Source organism: Hydractinia symbiolongicarpus, chromosome 3, assembly GCF_029227915.1.
Source record: "Hydractinia symbiolongicarpus strain clone_291-10 chromosome 3, HSymV2.1, whole genome shotgun sequence".
Classification (NCBI taxonomy): domain Eukaryota; kingdom Metazoa; phylum Cnidaria; class Hydrozoa; order Anthoathecata; family Hydractiniidae; genus Hydractinia; species Hydractinia symbiolongicarpus.
Window position 1 is genome coordinate 11,594,096 of NC_079877.1, and position 19,460 is coordinate 11,613,555.

At 33.3% G+C, this 19,460-nt stretch overlaps 1 protein-coding gene across 2 annotated transcripts; it reads right to left on the reverse strand.

The window, feature by feature from the left end:
• Nucleotides 1–260: 260 nt before the first annotated feature.
• LOC130635414 (cysteine-rich motor neuron 1 protein-like) lies at nucleotides 261–4,983 on the reverse strand. Of its 2 annotated transcripts, none has more exons than XM_057444745.1 (12): nucleotides 4,773–4,983; nucleotides 3,861–3,985; nucleotides 3,559–3,705; nucleotides 2,776–2,862; nucleotides 2,233–2,325; nucleotides 1,825–1,917; nucleotides 1,641–1,727; nucleotides 1,451–1,543; nucleotides 1,195–1,281; nucleotides 984–1,076; nucleotides 714–800; nucleotides 261–623 (listed from the first exon to the last, which is right to left on the reverse strand). In XM_057444745.1, the coding sequence occupies exons 2-12, from the start codon at nucleotides 3,973–3,975 to the stop codon at nucleotides 424–426; spliced, it is 1,182 nt and encodes a 393-aa protein (XP_057300728.1). In that variant the 5' UTR covers nucleotides 3,976–3,985; nucleotides 4,773–4,983; the 3' UTR covers nucleotides 261–423. The 2 variants fall into 2 exon arrangements, with proteins under 2 accessions (XP_057300728.1, XP_057300730.1); XM_057444747.1 differs by having other exon boundaries at nucleotides 3,861–4,130.
• Between the last annotated feature and the right edge of the window lie 14,477 nt (nucleotides 4,984–19,460).

The window sequence follows — 19,460 nt, forward strand, 5'->3', positions numbered from 1 at the left end:
AATCTCTCCTCCGATTGGTCATTAAATTGACAGAGATCAAAATAAAGCATCTTCATTGCCTTTCGAGAAGACGGAAATTTTCCGAAGTTTTAGCCTGGATACAAATTTAGCAGCCTCCGGGCCTGTGCTGACTCTATCTAGATATCTATCTATCTTCCATCAGGCGATTTTAAAGATTCCGTCCCGCGTAGCGTTGACGGAAATAAAAAAATAGCTATCAAAAGTTTCAGGAGTATTGGGTGTCAGATAAGTGAATTGGATTGAGACAGATGCAAAACCTTTATTAGATGTTATACATACAATGTAAAGTGAAATATAAAAGATACATGGGTAATGCTAGTTACGTATATATTTGCCATTTTACTAATAAAAGAATGAATTTTCGTTAACGCTCTAAATTGGCGTACATTGTCAGTTGAAACATCATTTCCCAATTGGTAATGGAATAGGATTAAGACATTTTCTTGGACTACCTTGCACTCCACCTGATACGCAACACAACTTGGGTGGTGTACAATCTTGATTAGAATTGCATTCGTCTGCTGGGCAAGGTATATCCAAACCGCATAATTTCAATGATTTGTCTGGGGGAGGGGCTGGAAAAAGGGGACAGGTCCCGGCGGCTAAAGCAGAAACAAAGAGTCTATGTACCGATCATATCTATGTGAATATATTACAAAAGTAACGTGACTGCATTCATTCAATATACTTACGTTTAGGTTGGCATTGGCACAATTTACAACCATATTTGTCCACGACATTTCCATATAAGCATAGCTTTTCGCAAACGGGAGGACAAACTAAAGTAGAGTTGAAAATAATTAGCATGAGTAATTTCGCGTCTGTGCATCTACGCATCTAATTTTGTTAACAATTCACTATCAATGAGATGAAAGGAAAGTAACATTTCTTTCATCTTATTATAGTGAATTGTTAACAAAATTAGTTTTAAAAGTTCACAAGAAACTTGTTAAATAACTTACTTCGACATTTGCATTGCCTGCAGCCATTCTGATCATAGTATGGAATCGAGCCATGCGCGCATTTAATGAATAAACAGGAGGAGATACCACAGGCTAGGAAGTAGAAAAAATTAAGATTTGAGAAACATTATGCCTAATAATAATGCTTGCGAGCATTCTACCACTACTTTTTATAATTAATTTCAAATGATTTCTAATTGTGGATACTTACGTTTGGGTTTGCATTGGCACAATTTGCAACCATATTTGTCCACGACATTCCCATACAAGCATAGCTTTTTACAGACTGGAGGACAAACTAAAATAAAGTTTTACACGACTTAAAATAATCAAATATTCTTCAGCCTTGAACGCGCCGCAACTGTGCCATAAGTTGGCTAGCATCGAGAATAAACATTGATTTCTTAAAAATAACAAGTGCGTCCAAATGGTTTAAAACGTTATAAAAAATAATTGGAATATCCTACCTCGACAGTTGCATTGCTTACACCCATTTTTGTCTATGTATGGAATCGAACCATGTGTACATTTAATGAATAAACAGGATGATATACCACAGGCTAGATGAAAGAAAGTAATTTTTATTTCCCTATCATCGCGCCAGATTTTATTACCAGTTAAATTAAAACCTTGTCTTTCGACATTCGAGATACTTACGTTTAGGATTGCATTGGCACAATTTGCAACCATACTTGTCCACGACATTTCCATATAAGCACAGCTTTTTACAGACAGGAGGACAAGCTACAATAAATTTAAAGACGATTTAGAATACAACAAATGTCACTGTATTTCAAGATGTACATCCTACAGGCTATAAAAAATAATTAAAATATCTTACCTCGACATTTGCATTGCTTACACCCATTCTTATCAACATATGAAATCGAACCATGTGCACATTTAATGAACAAGCAGGAAGAGATACCGTAGGCTAGATAAAAAAGTAATTTTTGTTCCCTTAAATTAAATTGAAAGTTGAATTCGTGTCTTTCGACATGGTAGACTTTTGCAGACTTTCCCATTATGCAAACATTGTAAAAAGGGCAGCTGGCGCATTTTCGACTTTGGATATTAGGCCTAAGCCCCTGCAAAAGTACAACTGTACTCTTGCAAAAAATATTACGTCCAAAATTCTAGCCATGTTTGTAACTGTAAAATCAAATTAATTATTCTTTTTATCTTGTGATCCAATACGCATGTGAACAATTTAACTGTCATAAGTTTAAATGAGTTTTGAAATCTTTACCTTTACAACGCCATTGCTTACAACCGTTTTTATCAATGTATGAGATTACGCCATATGCACACTTGATTAACGAGCAAGAAGATATGCCACATGCTATAAATAAGGAAAAAGTTGTTCATATTTAAAAACTGGATTTATAAGTCAGTTTTAATATTTTGTTGTTCTACACAACATCATACGTAACTTAGATTCTGTAAAACACCAAACTTTACCAAACATAATAAAGGAGATTCGACAGGGAATTGAGAGAGGGACGTGGCTAAAAAGCCCCTCATTGGCTAACTGGTGATCAGGAGAAAAATATGACAAAAGAATCCCGGTTTGATCATCTGTATTTTGAATAGGACATAGTGTTTATTTCGAGTCATATTGGAAGTAACTTACGAAATGGACAACAAAATGTTTATCAGTTGGCGAATACTCTCTTCAAAAAATAATTTTATCCAACGTTTTTTGGCAAACGAACAAGTTATTAGAAGATTAGCGTTTACCAATACAGCTTGCGTGTACCATTAAGCATGACCTATATGTAAGTTACCTTACCTTTGGGCTTACAGATGCATGTTTGACATCCGTTTGGTCCTATTACATGACCATTTGGACAGGCTGCACATTTGAACAGTGGACAAGCTGTTAAAAAAAGTAAATATTATCAGCCGGGATTATCAGAATGAAATATGAAAAAGTACTGGGGTTGATGTAAGATCACGAAAAATATTCTCATATCAATTATTACAGATGATTTACTGTGTTTATTTATTTTCTCTTCTAACAAAATTTTTTAGAAAAACTAGGTGCAAATCAAACACGTACATTCAAGTTATTTATTACAAAGATAGACAAAAAAGGGCGGGAAGAATAAGAGAACATTATAATCATAAAGAAAACTGAAAAATAAAGAAAGCCTCGTGACACGGTTTCTAGTCAGTTTCATTAAAAGGGCGAACTAAAAAAAACATTAAAGAAAATATACATAACAATAAAAATGCTAATTGCTGTTCGTTGATATTGATTCGGCTCATTAACTCAACGAACAATGAGCATAACGCTACTAATTGCAGGAATTGTCAAACTTTATGTGAATTTAATCAGTGCGCATATAAGTATTAGAACAACTTTTTTTCCGAGTACGCCATTATTAAGCGTGTTAGAATATACAGACTGTACACACTGTCAACAATTATTAAGATTAAAGCAAAATAGAATAAGAATACTATATCCATAATATCCATGTCATATTTTGGAATAAGGCGCGAGCAAACAACCAATTTTAACTTTTGTGCCCTTAAAGGTTATGTTTTTGTTTTTAACTGTAAGATGACTTACCACATACTCCTACAGAAGTATAAACACTGGTTTTACAGTATAGTCCCTTGTCACATATACCATGAACGTTTGATAAACGGCCACAGGCTTCTCCTTTTTGTTTAAGGCAGATATCGCAGCATCCACCAGGTGATGTGGCAGTACCTCCTATATTGGAAATGAAACAATCTTTGTGAAAGTGGCAATAAAAAAGGTATACAGTTTAATATAAAAAAAACATGTTTTACAACGGCTATGTTACAAAATTTTTTAAAATTCTGTTTTGTTACTTATTTGTGTGACAATTGAAATATAAATTCTACCTTTGCAACCAACTGGTCGAGCACATCTCACCAACGAACAATCAATCTTCGCTTCAAGAGCGTGTAAAAACGTTGCTCCAACCACAAGGAAAAAGAGCTTTTTCAGATGTAACATATTTATTGATCTACAAAAACAATCAATATTTGTGTTTATCTCCTCTCACGTCGATGTATATAGCTAAACAGCACTCGTGAGCGACTTCTATATTAGCTATTACAGGAGATAAATCACTCACGCATGTCCGTTGTTAAGCTAATTACCACCTACACCTATCATTACAGATGTGATATTAAGCAGAATATTACAAAAGTACGAGGAAGTAACAATTAGATTTTTCGCATTGTGATACAGAGATGATGCAAGGTGATTTGCTAAAAATATATAACATTAACAAATAGTTGTAAGGGCAAGAGGTGAACAAGCGATGTTTTAGATAAAATAGATTGATCCCATGTTTATAAAATTTTAAAATATTTTAGATTAATTCATTTACTTTTTATTTGAAGTTGCAGGAGCTGTACACATCATAAACATGAAAATCGCTTACGCTCACTTTTTTTTTTATAAAAACACGTGTTACAGATTTTGCCGCTCCCAATGTTTTCATAAAACACCTTCATTTTGGATAAGAACAGAATCATAAATAAGACAAAATGAGAATAAAATGCAAAGCCCATATCTGAAAAAAAAATAACAAATCAGACTAAAAAATAACAGCAGCGGGCCTCAAGTCGAACTTTTTTGGTTTCTATAATATAAAACAAGAGAGTCAGATGAAATTTTATCAACTTGAACCTTTTCAGACTCCCTTGTAGGTTCAAGTAAAGCAGCCGTTACTAAACTTGCAATAATATAATTTCAAAATAATTATAAGTCAATAGGTTTCAAAATTATAACTTCTGAGTAATTACCTTTTTGAAATCGCCAGTACAATATAAGTCTCAGGAAGTTTAAATTCTCATTTCTGCTACAACAATCATGATTTATATAACTTACAACGTGTAATTACGATAGGAAACATTACTTTTGAGTATACCAATATCTCTAGCCACCACTAAACATGAATGCGTTCTTTATATTAATTAAAATTTATTATGTAAAAGTGCATTAAAAAAATAATTTAATGTAATGAACCGATCGCTTTTTTTTGTTCAAAGCGGGTTTCCACTTAACAACCGCGGGTGCTGGTTCTTCCTCCTTCCCCACAAAGCTTTTCCAAATGGAATTAAACTTGGCACACTTATAGCACGTCATGAAACGGAAAAAATGGCAGCAAAAATCTCCCAAAATCCTGATTTTTTAATGATTTTGCGGTAAAATTAAAAAAAATAGGAAATCGGGTTAATCACGCGTACAAACTTCATTGAAGGATTCCTCTTAATGAAATAAAGTTGTGTTGTGAGTTTCAATTGTTAAAGATATTCCTAAACAAAGTTATCCTATTTTCTTGTTTATAAGGATTTCAGTGAAATTTTAGGGGTAGGTACCAGTACTAGCTAATATCTAAAGATCTGAGAGATATGATACCTAAAAATGTCAAATAGATAAAAAATGAAAACTTAGTTAGCATCATATCCATGGAACATATCGCAAAAAGAGTTATTCAAAAAAGCTGACCGCGACGTGCTGTCCACAACACACAACCAACCTTTTGACATCAAGGCCGTGGCGAAAAAAGCCCTGAGACAGGCTGGTGAGTTCTGTAATGCGATTGGTTCACAACCGACATAGATAATTTATTCGCGAGCCATTGACGGAATTTGTTACGAAAACATAAGAGATAAGAGGATTCCTGACCATGAGAAATGTTAAAAAGGATTGACTAAAAACGGGGAGCTAAATAGTAAATATTTTTATGAAAGGTAATATTTTGGTAGATTATCATTGTGGAGATTTTGAATAAGAACAAGAAGATATGCGTCTTTAACATCTGCACTGCCAGAGAAACCAAATGGTCATACGTACGCAGACCGTTTTGCATTTAGGATGCGCAATAATTTATGAACGAACGTAAATGGATCAAACCAGTCTTCTTGCCTAAGCCGAAATGAAATTCTAAATATGACGGCGGGACGCAAGAAGGATAAAGAAAGGCCGCCATAATCATCACCCCAACGGTCTTGTTGGGACGGAACCTGAGCCGCCACCGCTACACGTTCTTTTTTATAAGAAACCAGTCTATAAGAAATCTTAGGCTCAGAAAGTCAAAATTTTGAGAGAGCAGGCTGAGAAAATCTCCAACAATAAGAAAATTATGCATATAACAGAAAAAGGGAGGGCAACAGAATTAATTTTTTTAAAAAAAATTGGATGTTTAAACATGCATCTATTTATAACAAACTAATGTAATGTCAGAAATAAGAAACGAATGAATGAACTTTCATATGATACTGTGCAAACTTAGCATATCATAGCCCATACCATTGTAAATAAAAGATTTTTTTAAGAAACCTTTCAGACTCAAATAAGGAAAACTAGGAAACATTCCAGGCTCAAGAAATTGAAATTTAGGAAATTCCAGGTTCAATCAAATGCTTATGTTTCTTATAAAAAAACCTTGTATAAAAATTGATCAAAGATGTGGAGTGCGTCTGGTCTAGAGGTTGTTTAAAAAACAAATACACTATTCCATAACGCTCCTGCTACCCTATCTTTGTGAACCGCAGAAAGGGACCATGAACGATGTTATACAGTCAATATTATTTCGGCTCAAAAGGAATGCTGTATATAAACTGTACATGTTAACGAAACTTTCACTTTTTAACCAGAGGTAGCTCAAGAGCTAGCTAGTTAACTGAATAAAAACTTTAAAAGAATGGAGATGGCTAGGTATTAGCTAGCCATCTTTAGAAAAATGCTGCCTCGAAATCGAAGTTCCTAGTTAAAATCTTAAAATTGGTTTGTTTTTTATACATAGCTAGATAACGTGATAATATATTTAGCATACTCCTAGCTATAGAGCTATGCGATGAGCAGCTATCATGAGAATGTGTTGACCTTTGCATTCTTTTGCAAGGATTAAAGAATATGAAGGGGTGAACCGTTAAGGTGTAGATAAGTGCCTCAAAGAAAATGAGAAAAGATTGGGAAAAGATTAAGTTAATAAAAGCAATGTAAAACCAGTCCGTCCTCGTGGCCTTGTGTTGTGGTTGCGTATGTGGATACCCCGGCATAAAAATGAACTCCAGGTTGCGTAAACACATGAAACGAATAAGGTTTCTGATTGTCTAAGTCTGGCGCAAAGCAGGCTCACTACTCCGGAACTCTGCTAACTTCAAATGGTAGTTAAAAACTTCATTTTCATAGGTCAAACATATGCGGGCAAACACGCAGATGAATAAACATTCCTTTGGCAAATTTTTATCTGGATGAAAAAAGACATGTAACTAGCCAGCACACGTTTCTTAGTTGGTTGTTTTTTTTAGCACATAGTACCTTTATTTTACCAACACAGTTAGGAAAATGTGAACCAGACCTTGACCCTTCGTAGCATGTTCATCAGCCGCAGTATATGTTGCTTCTAGAATAACCTTTGCCATAATTGGACTGGGAAAGTTGCAAGCTAAGGGGATCGTAGCGTTGATATAATTTTGACTCAATTTTACACCTAGTATTATTAACTGGGTTGCTTTTAAAAAATTATTCAGCCAGCATTTATGAGAGATTAAAAACATATTATACACATAGCTAGCCAAATATCTAAGCTAACTTTGGTTTTCTTTCCTTATTGAATATATATATAACTAGCTAAATGCCACAATCTAAGCTAGCCAGCTAAATTGATCTGTTATCATATGTATCAGAGTATTCCAACTAAATCAGCCGCACGTAACAACCATTTGTGGATATTTAAAGCTTCTTAAAAGATTTCATTACTATAAAATATACTTTCAGGTGAACAAATAAAACTTAATTGAAAAAAAAAACTTTTTAAAGCCAAAAGTTCAAAAACATCAGCTACTAAAAAACATTGTCTTCGCCATGGGAATAACGAGGACTTGATCAAGTTACTTTTACTAGCCGCAGAAACTATAACAGCGAGACAAATCTTTAATTATTTGTAGTAACCATTATACTGGTTATAAAAAGCAGTCTGCGCCATGGTTTTGTAAGCTGCTAAGTAAGCGCTAGCGGCTTTGACATAAGTAACGAACGCGTGGACGAGGATGTACATGTAATATTTCGTCAGCAGTACAAGCCGTGATTAACGCCACTGTGAACAACGCAGCTTCGTCTGATTAGTAGTGCAAAATATGAAGCGTAGCGATGATGCAAGCCGCGATGATAGGAATATAAATCGAAAAATTTAAATAATGTAGCTAACCCGTTCAAAGTTGAAATTATTTTAGAACACTAATTCCTTTTACGTTTCTGTGTAAAAGTGCTTGTAGCTAAATCAAAAAAAATGAAAATAAAAAATAAATAGAAATATACATTTTCTGAGAAAAAAAATGCTACGCCGTTTATGAAATTTGTTGATTATAAAAATTCTGTACAATATGTTTTCGATTTATTTTTAGTTAACTTGTAATTCTGTTGTTTTTTTCTAGTCCCTGATAATGACCTCTGTGTATCTAACCTTCTTTGCTTCCTTTACCAAAAAAGCTGTTTATTGCTTTCGTGGTATGTTTGTGCTTTCACAACTCTGTAGAAGGTTGTGTTTAAGACTTGCTTTCTAAGTCATCTCTTACCTAATACTTTAAAAAATACATATTTCTTTACAATCATAGACAAAAATATAGACATAAAGAAAATTATTTTTCCATTTTCAAATATGGACATTGGTCCATATTGGTTTTTATTAGTCTAGGCTACCCATTGTAACCAACTTAAAATAAAGAATACATACATACATACACATACATAACTTTCACACAGTGAATGCTCCGCATCCAGCAGGCTGCATAGTTGCTGCTTTTGCACGCACGTAGGACAAGAAAACAGTGTTCACAAAAATGACCAACAATTTCAACTTATCGCAAAATGTTTTGTTTGTGGTTTAGCCTTGTTGTGCTGGCGCAGTTCTACCTCTGTCTCAGACCTACCTCTGTGTCAGCAACTGACATATTCATATGACGACAGATAGTTGCCTTGAAGATATTCTGGATATAATATTGATATTCTGGTCTGCTGTGTATTTCGCGCCATGTAGAACTTAAATCTTGGCGATGGTAACGTTAGTGTTAAGATACTTGAAGTGGAACTCTGTTTACATGTTTATACTTGCTGGAAGTCATAGAACTCAATTTTTCGTTTCGGTTACATATTTACTTTATGTTGAAAATTGATGTTGAGAAGTCTTCTGTGCAAACAAACAATATTGTCGATAGCGTATGCGTGCAATTTGACGGGTATGTGCACAAAGCTCGGTTTCTTTGTTTGCAAATAAAATGCTCTTTCCATAACAATCCTCTCCAATTCTCACCATGAAAAATTTGACATTTGTTGCCAAACAATCAGAATGTGCGACAGTACAGTTTGTTTACACGTACAACCAACTTGCACACACGTACATTAAAAAGTTTCCAACCGTCCTGAAAGCACTCTTACCGCACTTAATCAACATGTCGTAATGACCGCTCGCAAAATCTGCAACGTTTAGTGGAGCACCCGCCACAGGCACAACTTACTCCATTACTTCACATGCCAGAATTACTACATGCAAAAATTCGTATGGCTCATGTCAAGTCGCATATATATTTTTTTCCCGGACACTGAGTAAACAAGACTTCGTTTGTTCCTAAAGTTTGGATATGAAAGATCTATTTTACTTCTCATGTGCCAGCTTGATTCTAATATATGGCCAACTTGGAGCAAACATGCTGCTCCAAAAATAGAATGAAATAACGGTCTGTTAAATTCACCTAGTTGTTATAAGCACGTCTAACTATTTTTTAAAAAACACTGTTTGAAAAATACTTATAATAAGTCTTACTATTTTTAAGACAATCACTGACAAAGATTACTACGACTGCAATTATTATCATGAGGCTTGTCTCTTTCCCGCACATCAAATATTTGCGCAGCAAAATTCGAGCAAAATCAGTGTTTTTAAGCCACGTTTCTGTAGAACGTTCATTTTACAAACTCGTATCCATATTTGATATTCAGTTTTGATGTATTCCCGCAAGATGTTGGTGTTATGTAATATGTCGAAGAGAAGCGCTAGAAAAAAATATTGGCTGGTTTAAATTTTTCTTCACAAATCTTAGTTTATTTTCTAGTTTAATGCATGAATCCTCCCCCCTCCCAACAATGAATATTTTAGTAACTCTTTTCTCCTAATCTGCGTCGTTGTAATACTTTACGAGCTTTTATATTTATCTATTAAAAGCCTGAATACCATTTATTAGGACCATAGTTCTCAGATCCTTCCATATTGGCCATTAATCTAAAATCCTGATAATCAGGAAGATATAATAACTTTCGTTAGGATTATCCAACCAATTTTATTTTAGCACGCAATGAAACTGACTTCGTGACTCTTTACACTTTAGACAAATTTTGTCATTTTCACAAGCGAATTATGTAAAAAGCGGGAAAAACAAACAAACAAAAAATAACTTTTATTTGGCTTATAGAAATTTTGAACAGAATTTTAGAATTCCCTAGAGAACCCATTCTAGGTTATTATGCTTAAAGGACAAAAAACAAGTTGTTTCATTTTATTTATGTTAGTCTTTTGTCGCGGAACGAAATGTTAGAAATTACTGCTGCGTAGTACGTTTTTTCATTCAAGAATATTGTTTGCCTCTTAATTTGTGAAATTCTCCCACACTGTCTAAGGGCTGTACGTCTCAATGTATTGCATATCTTTCACAAAATAAGAGTTTTTATGTTATTGAAGTATAATTTTGCATGGATTATTGCCTCCCAAAAAGCTTTATCAATGTTGGAATTAGGTTTATGGACACTAACAATATTTTCATTATTAACAATCTTTAATTTTAAAATACTGTGAAAACATTTTTATTCACTGTTGCGTTTTTTGTCATCTTCGCGTTACTAACGGAATAAAACTAGTTCATAATTTGTCATCAAATGTATTTCCATGTTTGCATCATCAAGATTGGGGAAATGCGAAGAAGAACGGGGAAGCTATTTTCGGCAGAGACATTAAAGTGTAAATTTTCCAACTTGTTGCAACAGATTTCGTCTCAGAAATCTAACGACCCCAAGCAACTGTCCCACATAAGACTTTTAGTGTCCACTTCACCTCAAATAGCGTGGTGAGGCTTGCAAGAAGTAAAAAAAAATTGTAGTGGATTTGTAAACATGATTATGCTTGAAAAATTTTTGTTTTGGTTCAATTTGGTCAACATATTGAACAGAGTCAGTTTTTGAGACTTTAAAGCAGCAAAATTTAAAAAAAAATTAATTTCTCCTCGTGTTACCATTAATGTCCTCTCTTTGTTATTCTGTCTAGTTTCTGCTGTCCCTGCGAGCTTGTTTTGTCCATGCACATAATATTCCCCGTTGGAGCGTAGACATATATGGGTTTAATGAGATTTTGATAATTCTTATGCGTTCCTTAACATAACTGTTTTAAAAGTTCGCCGTTTGTTATAGAACATTTGTGATGCGAAACAAAGACAATAAATTTTAATGGGAAAAGCATGTTCTTGCACTTGTATGAAACTACAGTACACTGGAAAAATTTCAAAAACTTTAAACCTGAAGAAACAAACGCTGTGGCAGCAATGTTACAGAACTAGGTAATTTTAAACTTTTCTGGAAAATAATATTGCAAACAATGTACAAAGATGTATGAGTTATTACTAATATTACAGAGATAAAACAACTGCAGCTAAATAAAGTAAATTCACTTCATTTTTTTTCCTTTCAAAGTACAAAAGCGTCATCCAATAGTACTTTTTAGAAAAAAAAGCAAGTGGATTGGCATTGAGGACTGTTGTGCTTCTTTATGTAGTATTCACAGTCTTTAGCATATGTGCAACTCAATCGACGGTTGGCCCATTTGTCTGGCCTGATATAGCACCATGCACTGCCAGTCTAAATCAAACAAAGCTCTTTAATAATTTTCTATTAGATAGTTCCCAGAAATATACATTAAATAATTCACCTACCCACGATAATCCACAATAGCTCCAACATTGTTTTTTATAACATCCATATACAACTTTATGTCCGCCTAGGTATGTGGTTCTTGTATAGCCAACATCACACAAGCAGAACAAGATCAACACAATTACAACTGATCTCATCTTTATGGAGGCCTAAAAAACAAATACAGATAATTTTTTCAGAATATTAAAGGTAATCACAGACTTTAATGATAAATAAACAACATCTACCTAACAGTTCTTTACTCTTCACAATTTTATTCTCTGTTTTCACAGCCTTTTTACTAAGAAATGACATCTGCTGTTATATTTATACTTTTACTGAGCATCTGTTTATAATCTGATTATGATATCTTGGACAATACTAAGACAAGATACCCTTTGTTAGGGAATGCCTTAACAGGTTTAACATTCTGTCAGATGGTGGCCTGCAATCTGTTAATAAACGGACTGTGAAGAAGGTGGAATGTTTTCTTTTGTTGAAATTAACTTGAAATTAAACTCTCAATTAGTAGGGATAACATGCCCACACTAATTTCAGAGGCCAGTCAAATGTAACCATTTGACAAACATTTGACAAAAAAAATGTCAAAAATAAGACTCAAAATCTAAAATGTTCTAGAACTTCATAGAATTTGTACTGTACTCTACCTTTAAGAACAATTTGTCAAGGAATAAACATATAAGGGTAAAGGAAATTTTTGATGAGTGCGGTAAGTATTTTAGAGCAATTTCAAAAGCAATGTGGATAGCTCACCCACATTTTTGTTTTGTGAATTAAGAAACATATATTCAAAGTTTGATGAAAGATATTTGTTTTGGAAAAATATTACAGTATATCTAAAGGGCGGGGAATCTTTATTAAAAATTGTGAAATTATGACCCGGGTAAGAAAGTGGTATTGATATTTGCAACATTCGTGCAACGTTATTGCCTTACAATATTCTTGGAAGTGAGTTTAAATCTGGTAGCATGAAACATAAACAAAAATTGAAAAAATTTTGCATTTATTCAATAGTGATTTTATTAACATTGTTTCTCGGACATTCGGCATATCAAATAAACTGGAATAAGTTAATTCTTTTTATCACCGCAATGTTTATATCATATCAGCTACTAGTATAGCTTTGAGGCTCTTCTGCCTGCAACAATAAATTATCAAACACTAGCGAATTAAAATCAATCCCTGCTAAAAGAGGAATGTTCTCACTTTCACTATAAATAAAACTTTTGTTGTTAAATTTTGGTAAATGCAATTAGATGAGCTTTACATGTAGCATTTACTCTTAATATTTGGCTATGTTCGAATTTCTTTAGGTATCATATCAATCCTTGCTGGACAGTTTTTGCCTATGATGAGTTTGATATGTTCTATATATACCTACTAAACAGTCAGATTCTCTCTATGGCAACATTGACACTGAAAAATGCCCATTCACCCTATTTAGCTTGAATTATAAAGTAGTGCTAACTTTAGTGTGTAGTAGTTAAGCTCATGAACTGTCAGCGCAATTTCATTTGTATCAGCACAATTCGTAAAATATTTCTTCCTCAACTATCTAGTGGTTTCAGCAATCATACTGTTTCTTAAACTTACCCAAAACATTATTAACCTTAATTACAAGAAACTAAAACCAAGCTGCAAACATACTCTGAATATCTTCCTTCATATTCAAAACATAAACATTATATCTGTTAAAAACTTTTGTATCGTTTAAATATTAATACTTTTTTCGTCCTTTTATGTAACGAGACTACGAATATGTTACATAAAGTAACAAACATTGCAGTCGCCATATTTGCGTTTTTGTAACACAAAACTTGTTTTTAAAATATCGTTAATTTTAACCGCTGCATTTTTTAAATATTTTTGTTTCAATTATCTTCCTCTTTTTGACCACATCCGCTTAACTTCAAAAGCAGTTTTACATTTTTACATTTTTACATTTTTACATCGATGTTACAGTCAACGCACAATGTTTTCAATATTGTGGGTTAGGTTACGCATTACAAGTAAATGGTCAGCAACGAAATTTGCTGCCTATTTCAAAATCTCTTACCTTGTTTCGCAGTATGACTAAAGAAATTTGATACACGGTATTTCAGCCCTAAATTTTAAACTAACATAGCGTCCTTAGATACACAGGAAAGAGTTGCAGTGACGCAAAATCACGAAGAAGATGTATCAGAACATCACACTTAATCAGATTAGCTTTTATTAGGCTCTACTTAAGATTATAACTAACTAATTAATCCGTTAATTATAATTAAGTTATGAAGAAGAAGACACCTTGAGACTGGAATGCAATTTTTTTTATTATATAAATACAACAACCAACGATAAAAGGATTTTGTTTACTGACGATATCTGTGTATTACCAACTTTTAGGCGGTTTCTTATGTACTCAGTGCCAACTATAATCGCATAAACCTGTAATCATTCTATAGCTATACTTTAATTATTCAGTTCTTTGTCGGAGAACTTCTAATCCTATTCAGGAGGGTAAAACAACAAACTACTGTGGAAATCAGGGGATACATTTTAAGTTAGAAAAATATTCATAAATTTCTAAATCTTCACATCTGCTAAAACTGCTACCATTATACCGAATAAATTTCAAAATATTTTTATTTCCAAGGTAGAAATTTAATATCGTAACCTTCGTCAACACTTTTTCGAACTTTAAAGAAATGTCGCAGCCGTCGCCACTTTTTTGTGATGTGATTGGCTATTTTAGGTCATTAGTGCCGTAAGGCTCGATTTTAAGGCGTTAATCACCTAAAATTGCCATGGATAGATCCTGTCATTTGTTCCAAGACGGGCTAAGGTGGCGTTCCTAGAGGGTTGAAAGAACCCAGTAGGATACAAATATAACTGAAATTGACACACGTGATCTTTCGGACGTAGAAAGAGGTTCTATCGACTGTCGGTCTCAAACATATCCTTTTACGTGTTGCAAACTTGAACTTACAAAAAAAGTGAAGCCATTCGGGGGTGTACAAACAACGTCGGGTACCCAATTTTGGATGGCATGGGTTATCCGACGTAAAATTTGAGGAGCAGGTATAAACGTTTCATCACAAGCGACTTCTTTTTTCAGTTCAAACTATACACGTATTATGTTGAGAGGGGAAATGAACTTTCATTACATTTTTTGTTTTACTTTTTTTACTAAAGTGAAAACGTCAATGAACACAATGGTGTATACAAAAAAATTCATCTCTTTGTTTGACGGTGACGATAAACAAAACTAATAAATATATTACAGGCAAATAAATCTTTACAACTAACGTATGAATAATTTGAGAGTGCTGCACGTTTACTAGGATTAAAATCTAAATAAGAAGATTATCAACAGGTTCCTCAAAAGATTTCTTGACATACGTCTGTCGAAGTTCTTATTCTCGAGTAACTGAAATTTGTTTTTCGATTGGATTTCCCTATTCTCCAGTATCGTATGTAAAAAAGGATGTTATGTAGGTAATAAGATGACCTAAGAAACAAGGGCTTCATTAGACACAAAGGCCTTGTTTCTTACACCACTTTCTGCTTGGTTAGTTAAATTGATTCTAGATAGAAATAAATCAACCCACTCTTAAAGCGGTTGCGGTCAATGTTTGCTTACACTGTACCCTTCTTTGCCATCAACAAGAAGATAACTCAGAGCAACAGGCGCTTCACATTTTGAGATGCATCAAAGAATCGAGCTTAACAGGAAAATGCTACGCTCTCCAAGATTACAATGGTTAGAAGCAGGAAAAAAGTCCGAATTTAAGTAACACGTTGGAATATAACAGTGATTCGAATGTATCAAAAACATGGCAACAGAATTCTGACACAGGATATATAATTTTTCATGTAATAGTCTATTTCTTGAAGTGACCTATCATCCGATGTATATGAAGGTTCATACCTTTCATCACCACTCTCTGCGTAGCACCAGCAATTCTTCTTTGTTTTTACCTTAAATGCTAGTGACTTGATGTTTCTTTCTAAGAATTTCTCCTAAAAACGATGCCTTTTGTATTCCAAAAAGGTACTTTAAAATGTCATAAGCAGCTTTAGGATGATGTATGTCGCCATTTAATATAGATTTTAAAGCAACACACGTGCTATGAACTTTGAATATGGGACTGTAGATTTTGCATTTGCACGATGATTTACTTTTGAAACATGCTCTCGTGCAAATGAACATTAGTTTATGGACATCATATTATAATTAAGGATTATCAATATCAGCATTGATCTTCTTAACTATCATCGGATCTGTTCTTGAAAAGTCAATTCATAAAAGTGATAGTTTTCGTACAACTTTTTTTAAACATCTTCGGTCAAGCTATATTATATCTTACCGGTGTCACTTTGACTTTAAGACCATAAATAATAAGAATAATATATTTTCTGGATGTTTTAAAACATCAAAGGCATTATGCTTATTTACGTGATAATAAATTTGAGCAGGATGTCTCCATGTTTAGAAAGAATGGTACTACTTTAATATTACTGGGACTATAAACCGCAGTTTTTTTAATAAGTTTGTGGTATTTTATGCCATTTTTCGAAAGGCTGCGAGATATCTGCTTTGACAATATGTAGGGCGGGTGATGAACGTTAAAAATGCGCTAGTCGAAGTTTCTGTAATGTCTATATTGTAGAACAATAAACGTCACGGTCTGCGAAAATCCAGGAAATAGAGAAAATAAACCATGATGACGTCAGTAGGTATTATCACCGTTTTTTTATGTTCTATGTCCGTTGTGAACATTGACAATTGAGACAAGTTCAAAATGCGTGGATGTAATATGGAAACGCCATAACTTATTGCTTGTGAGTATAATGTTCAAAATTAAGCTTCAATTCCAATATTGATAAAAAATATCTGTTAATTTTTTTACATCAGGGTAGCCAATACTTTTATTTCATTAATAATCTTACATTTAAGCAAATTTTGATACTTATTTGAATCTAGCATAAATACTGACATGTGAAAACTGAAGAATATTTTAAGTGGTATCAATTTGGAAATCTGGTATTTTAAAAGAGGAGTGAAATGTATTGACCGGATAGATTGATAGATTCTAGTATTGGTTAAGTATAAAATTATTAGTGAAATAAAATATAATTATAATATCAAGCAAACGTACAGTTAGTAACATATATATGGCTAAAGAAGGAATTGTGTTAATAGTGTTGTTATTTTTGTTAAATGAAAAAGGAAGAATCATGAACAATGTCATTATAAGCTCTTATTCGTCAGGTAATGTTGATCTCGTTTTCATTTAAGTACATAAAATTTTATGATTATTAAAACACATCTTTCATCACTCGCGAAATTAGATGCTAAAACATAACGCATTTGTTTACCGCAAAAATTCTTTTCCCCATATAATCTGAAGAAAGACGATTCACCCAATATCGTCTGTGATATACGGATCTATGTTTGTCGGCTAAGTGCCCTTTTGTAATATTTATTTACATTAAGTCGGATAACGGCAGATTATGATCTGTCGAGAGAACGAATATGAAGAATGTAAATATGGCTACTGTCACATTATAGCTAAGATCTAGAACCCAATTATAACTTTGGTACAATTGCGTTTAAAAATGTTTAGGGAAGAATGCCTCATTTTAAAGATAATACCAACAATTTTACAAGTAATGATTTACGTCCTTATTAGACTCACGCGCTTTGAACTTTTCAAAGTGCACTAGCCAATGTTTGCACAGAACTTTGATCTTAGCATATTTGGTTTGAGCCGATACCTTAAACTTTGATAATTCCTGCTGACATTAACATGGCCTATTTTCTCGATTTTGCAGACCTTCGCAGTGCATCGCGTTAAGTTTTTCACACGGATAGTCCACAGACATTGCGGCTAGCGTATTTTCACCGCTTTTCATCGGTCCTACACATCTGCCAAGGTAGAACTCTTGCAGTCCTTTAGCTGTAAAGCATTTGACACACGATGCTATTTTGTTATTTCAATAGATGACCAAAAAACTAAAATTTATGCACATTATTGTAGCCTCCAAGAAGGAAAGACGGAAATGTCTATTATTCTACTAAAACATACATTCTTAAAAAAGTTGATGATTGAAGTATTACGGTATTTGGTGAAGAATATTTTTATCCTAAACCATTGCCACCGTATTATAGCTAATGGCTGCGTATTCTAGAAATAAGAGATGTTCAATATATAATATGGTATGAAAGAGACAGGGGAGGTAAGGAATTCGTTTTGTTAAAGCAAGTTAATTACAAACTAAAATACATCTCTCCTTTTTTCTTCAAATCACAGATCGCTATTGTATAAAACTTACTTCAAGAGCAGCTAATAAAACAGACAATACTGATAAACTTTATAATAATTATTTTTTTTGTTATCCTTGGTAAATGACTGCTGTTGTTAATTTCATTCGTAATACCTTTGATTTTTCTCGCCAAACAAGACGAACTCGCTCCAATTGCATTTACTCTATTATTTCCGCATCTCTACTTTTTCTGCCTCTCTAGTAAACACACTTTTTTGCACAAATTGAAAAAATAATCTGACCCCACCAATACGACCAATAATAAGACATAAGAGATTGCTGTAATTGTACAACACTTTGGTATCCTTTGCACAGATTCAACGAGACATTCATATTCAACAAGTAAGCCAATTCTAGAACATGCTGAATTATTATATAACAATACTTTTGTCCTATATACATCTACTTACAATTTTGAATGCATGAAAGTTAAAATTTCAAATAATAGTTGCATTTCTCATGGCGTGAAAAAAAATTGTCCTAAATTTCTTTGTGTTTTATGTGTTTTACGCATCATAATTCTGGCACTATTTTAAAAGTTGCTAAATTGTGGTAATGAGAAAATACCAATCAATTACCAAAAAATATTTTAACATAAGTTTTAAGAAAACAATAACTAAATCAAAACGATGCATACACTATACCGGACTATCCAGCCACTTGATTCATTCACAGTAACCGGTCAAAAACTTCATCGTGGACGACCCGGTGTAAGTAAGTCTTTTGTCTGCATTATGTAACCCAACATTCTTTTCGCATTATGCTTGAAAATAACGTACATGCAGTCTATTCGCAGAATCTCTATTTTGGAACTATTTTCTATATATAATTAAAATAAACACTAATTTATTTATAATTTTTTTTGAAGAAAAACTATTATCATTATTCAAACGTAAAATCTATTCCTTTGCAAGCTTTTAGTCTTTCTTCCTTAAAAATAAAAAAAATATCTCCTTGCTGACACTTTCTCAGGAGAATATATATTATGCGTTCAAAATCATGCATATTCTCCCGGGTATCATAAATAAGGGTTAGAGTTTTTGTTTTTATGCGTAATAGCCAGTTAAATATGTATAATTCCTGATTTCAACACAATCCCTATAACATGGAAAGGAATAAACATGGGAAAGTGATGATACCATTTTTGGCCATTGACAATACCCATGCTATTTTGTTTCTGCAAGCTAACTACACAAATGAGC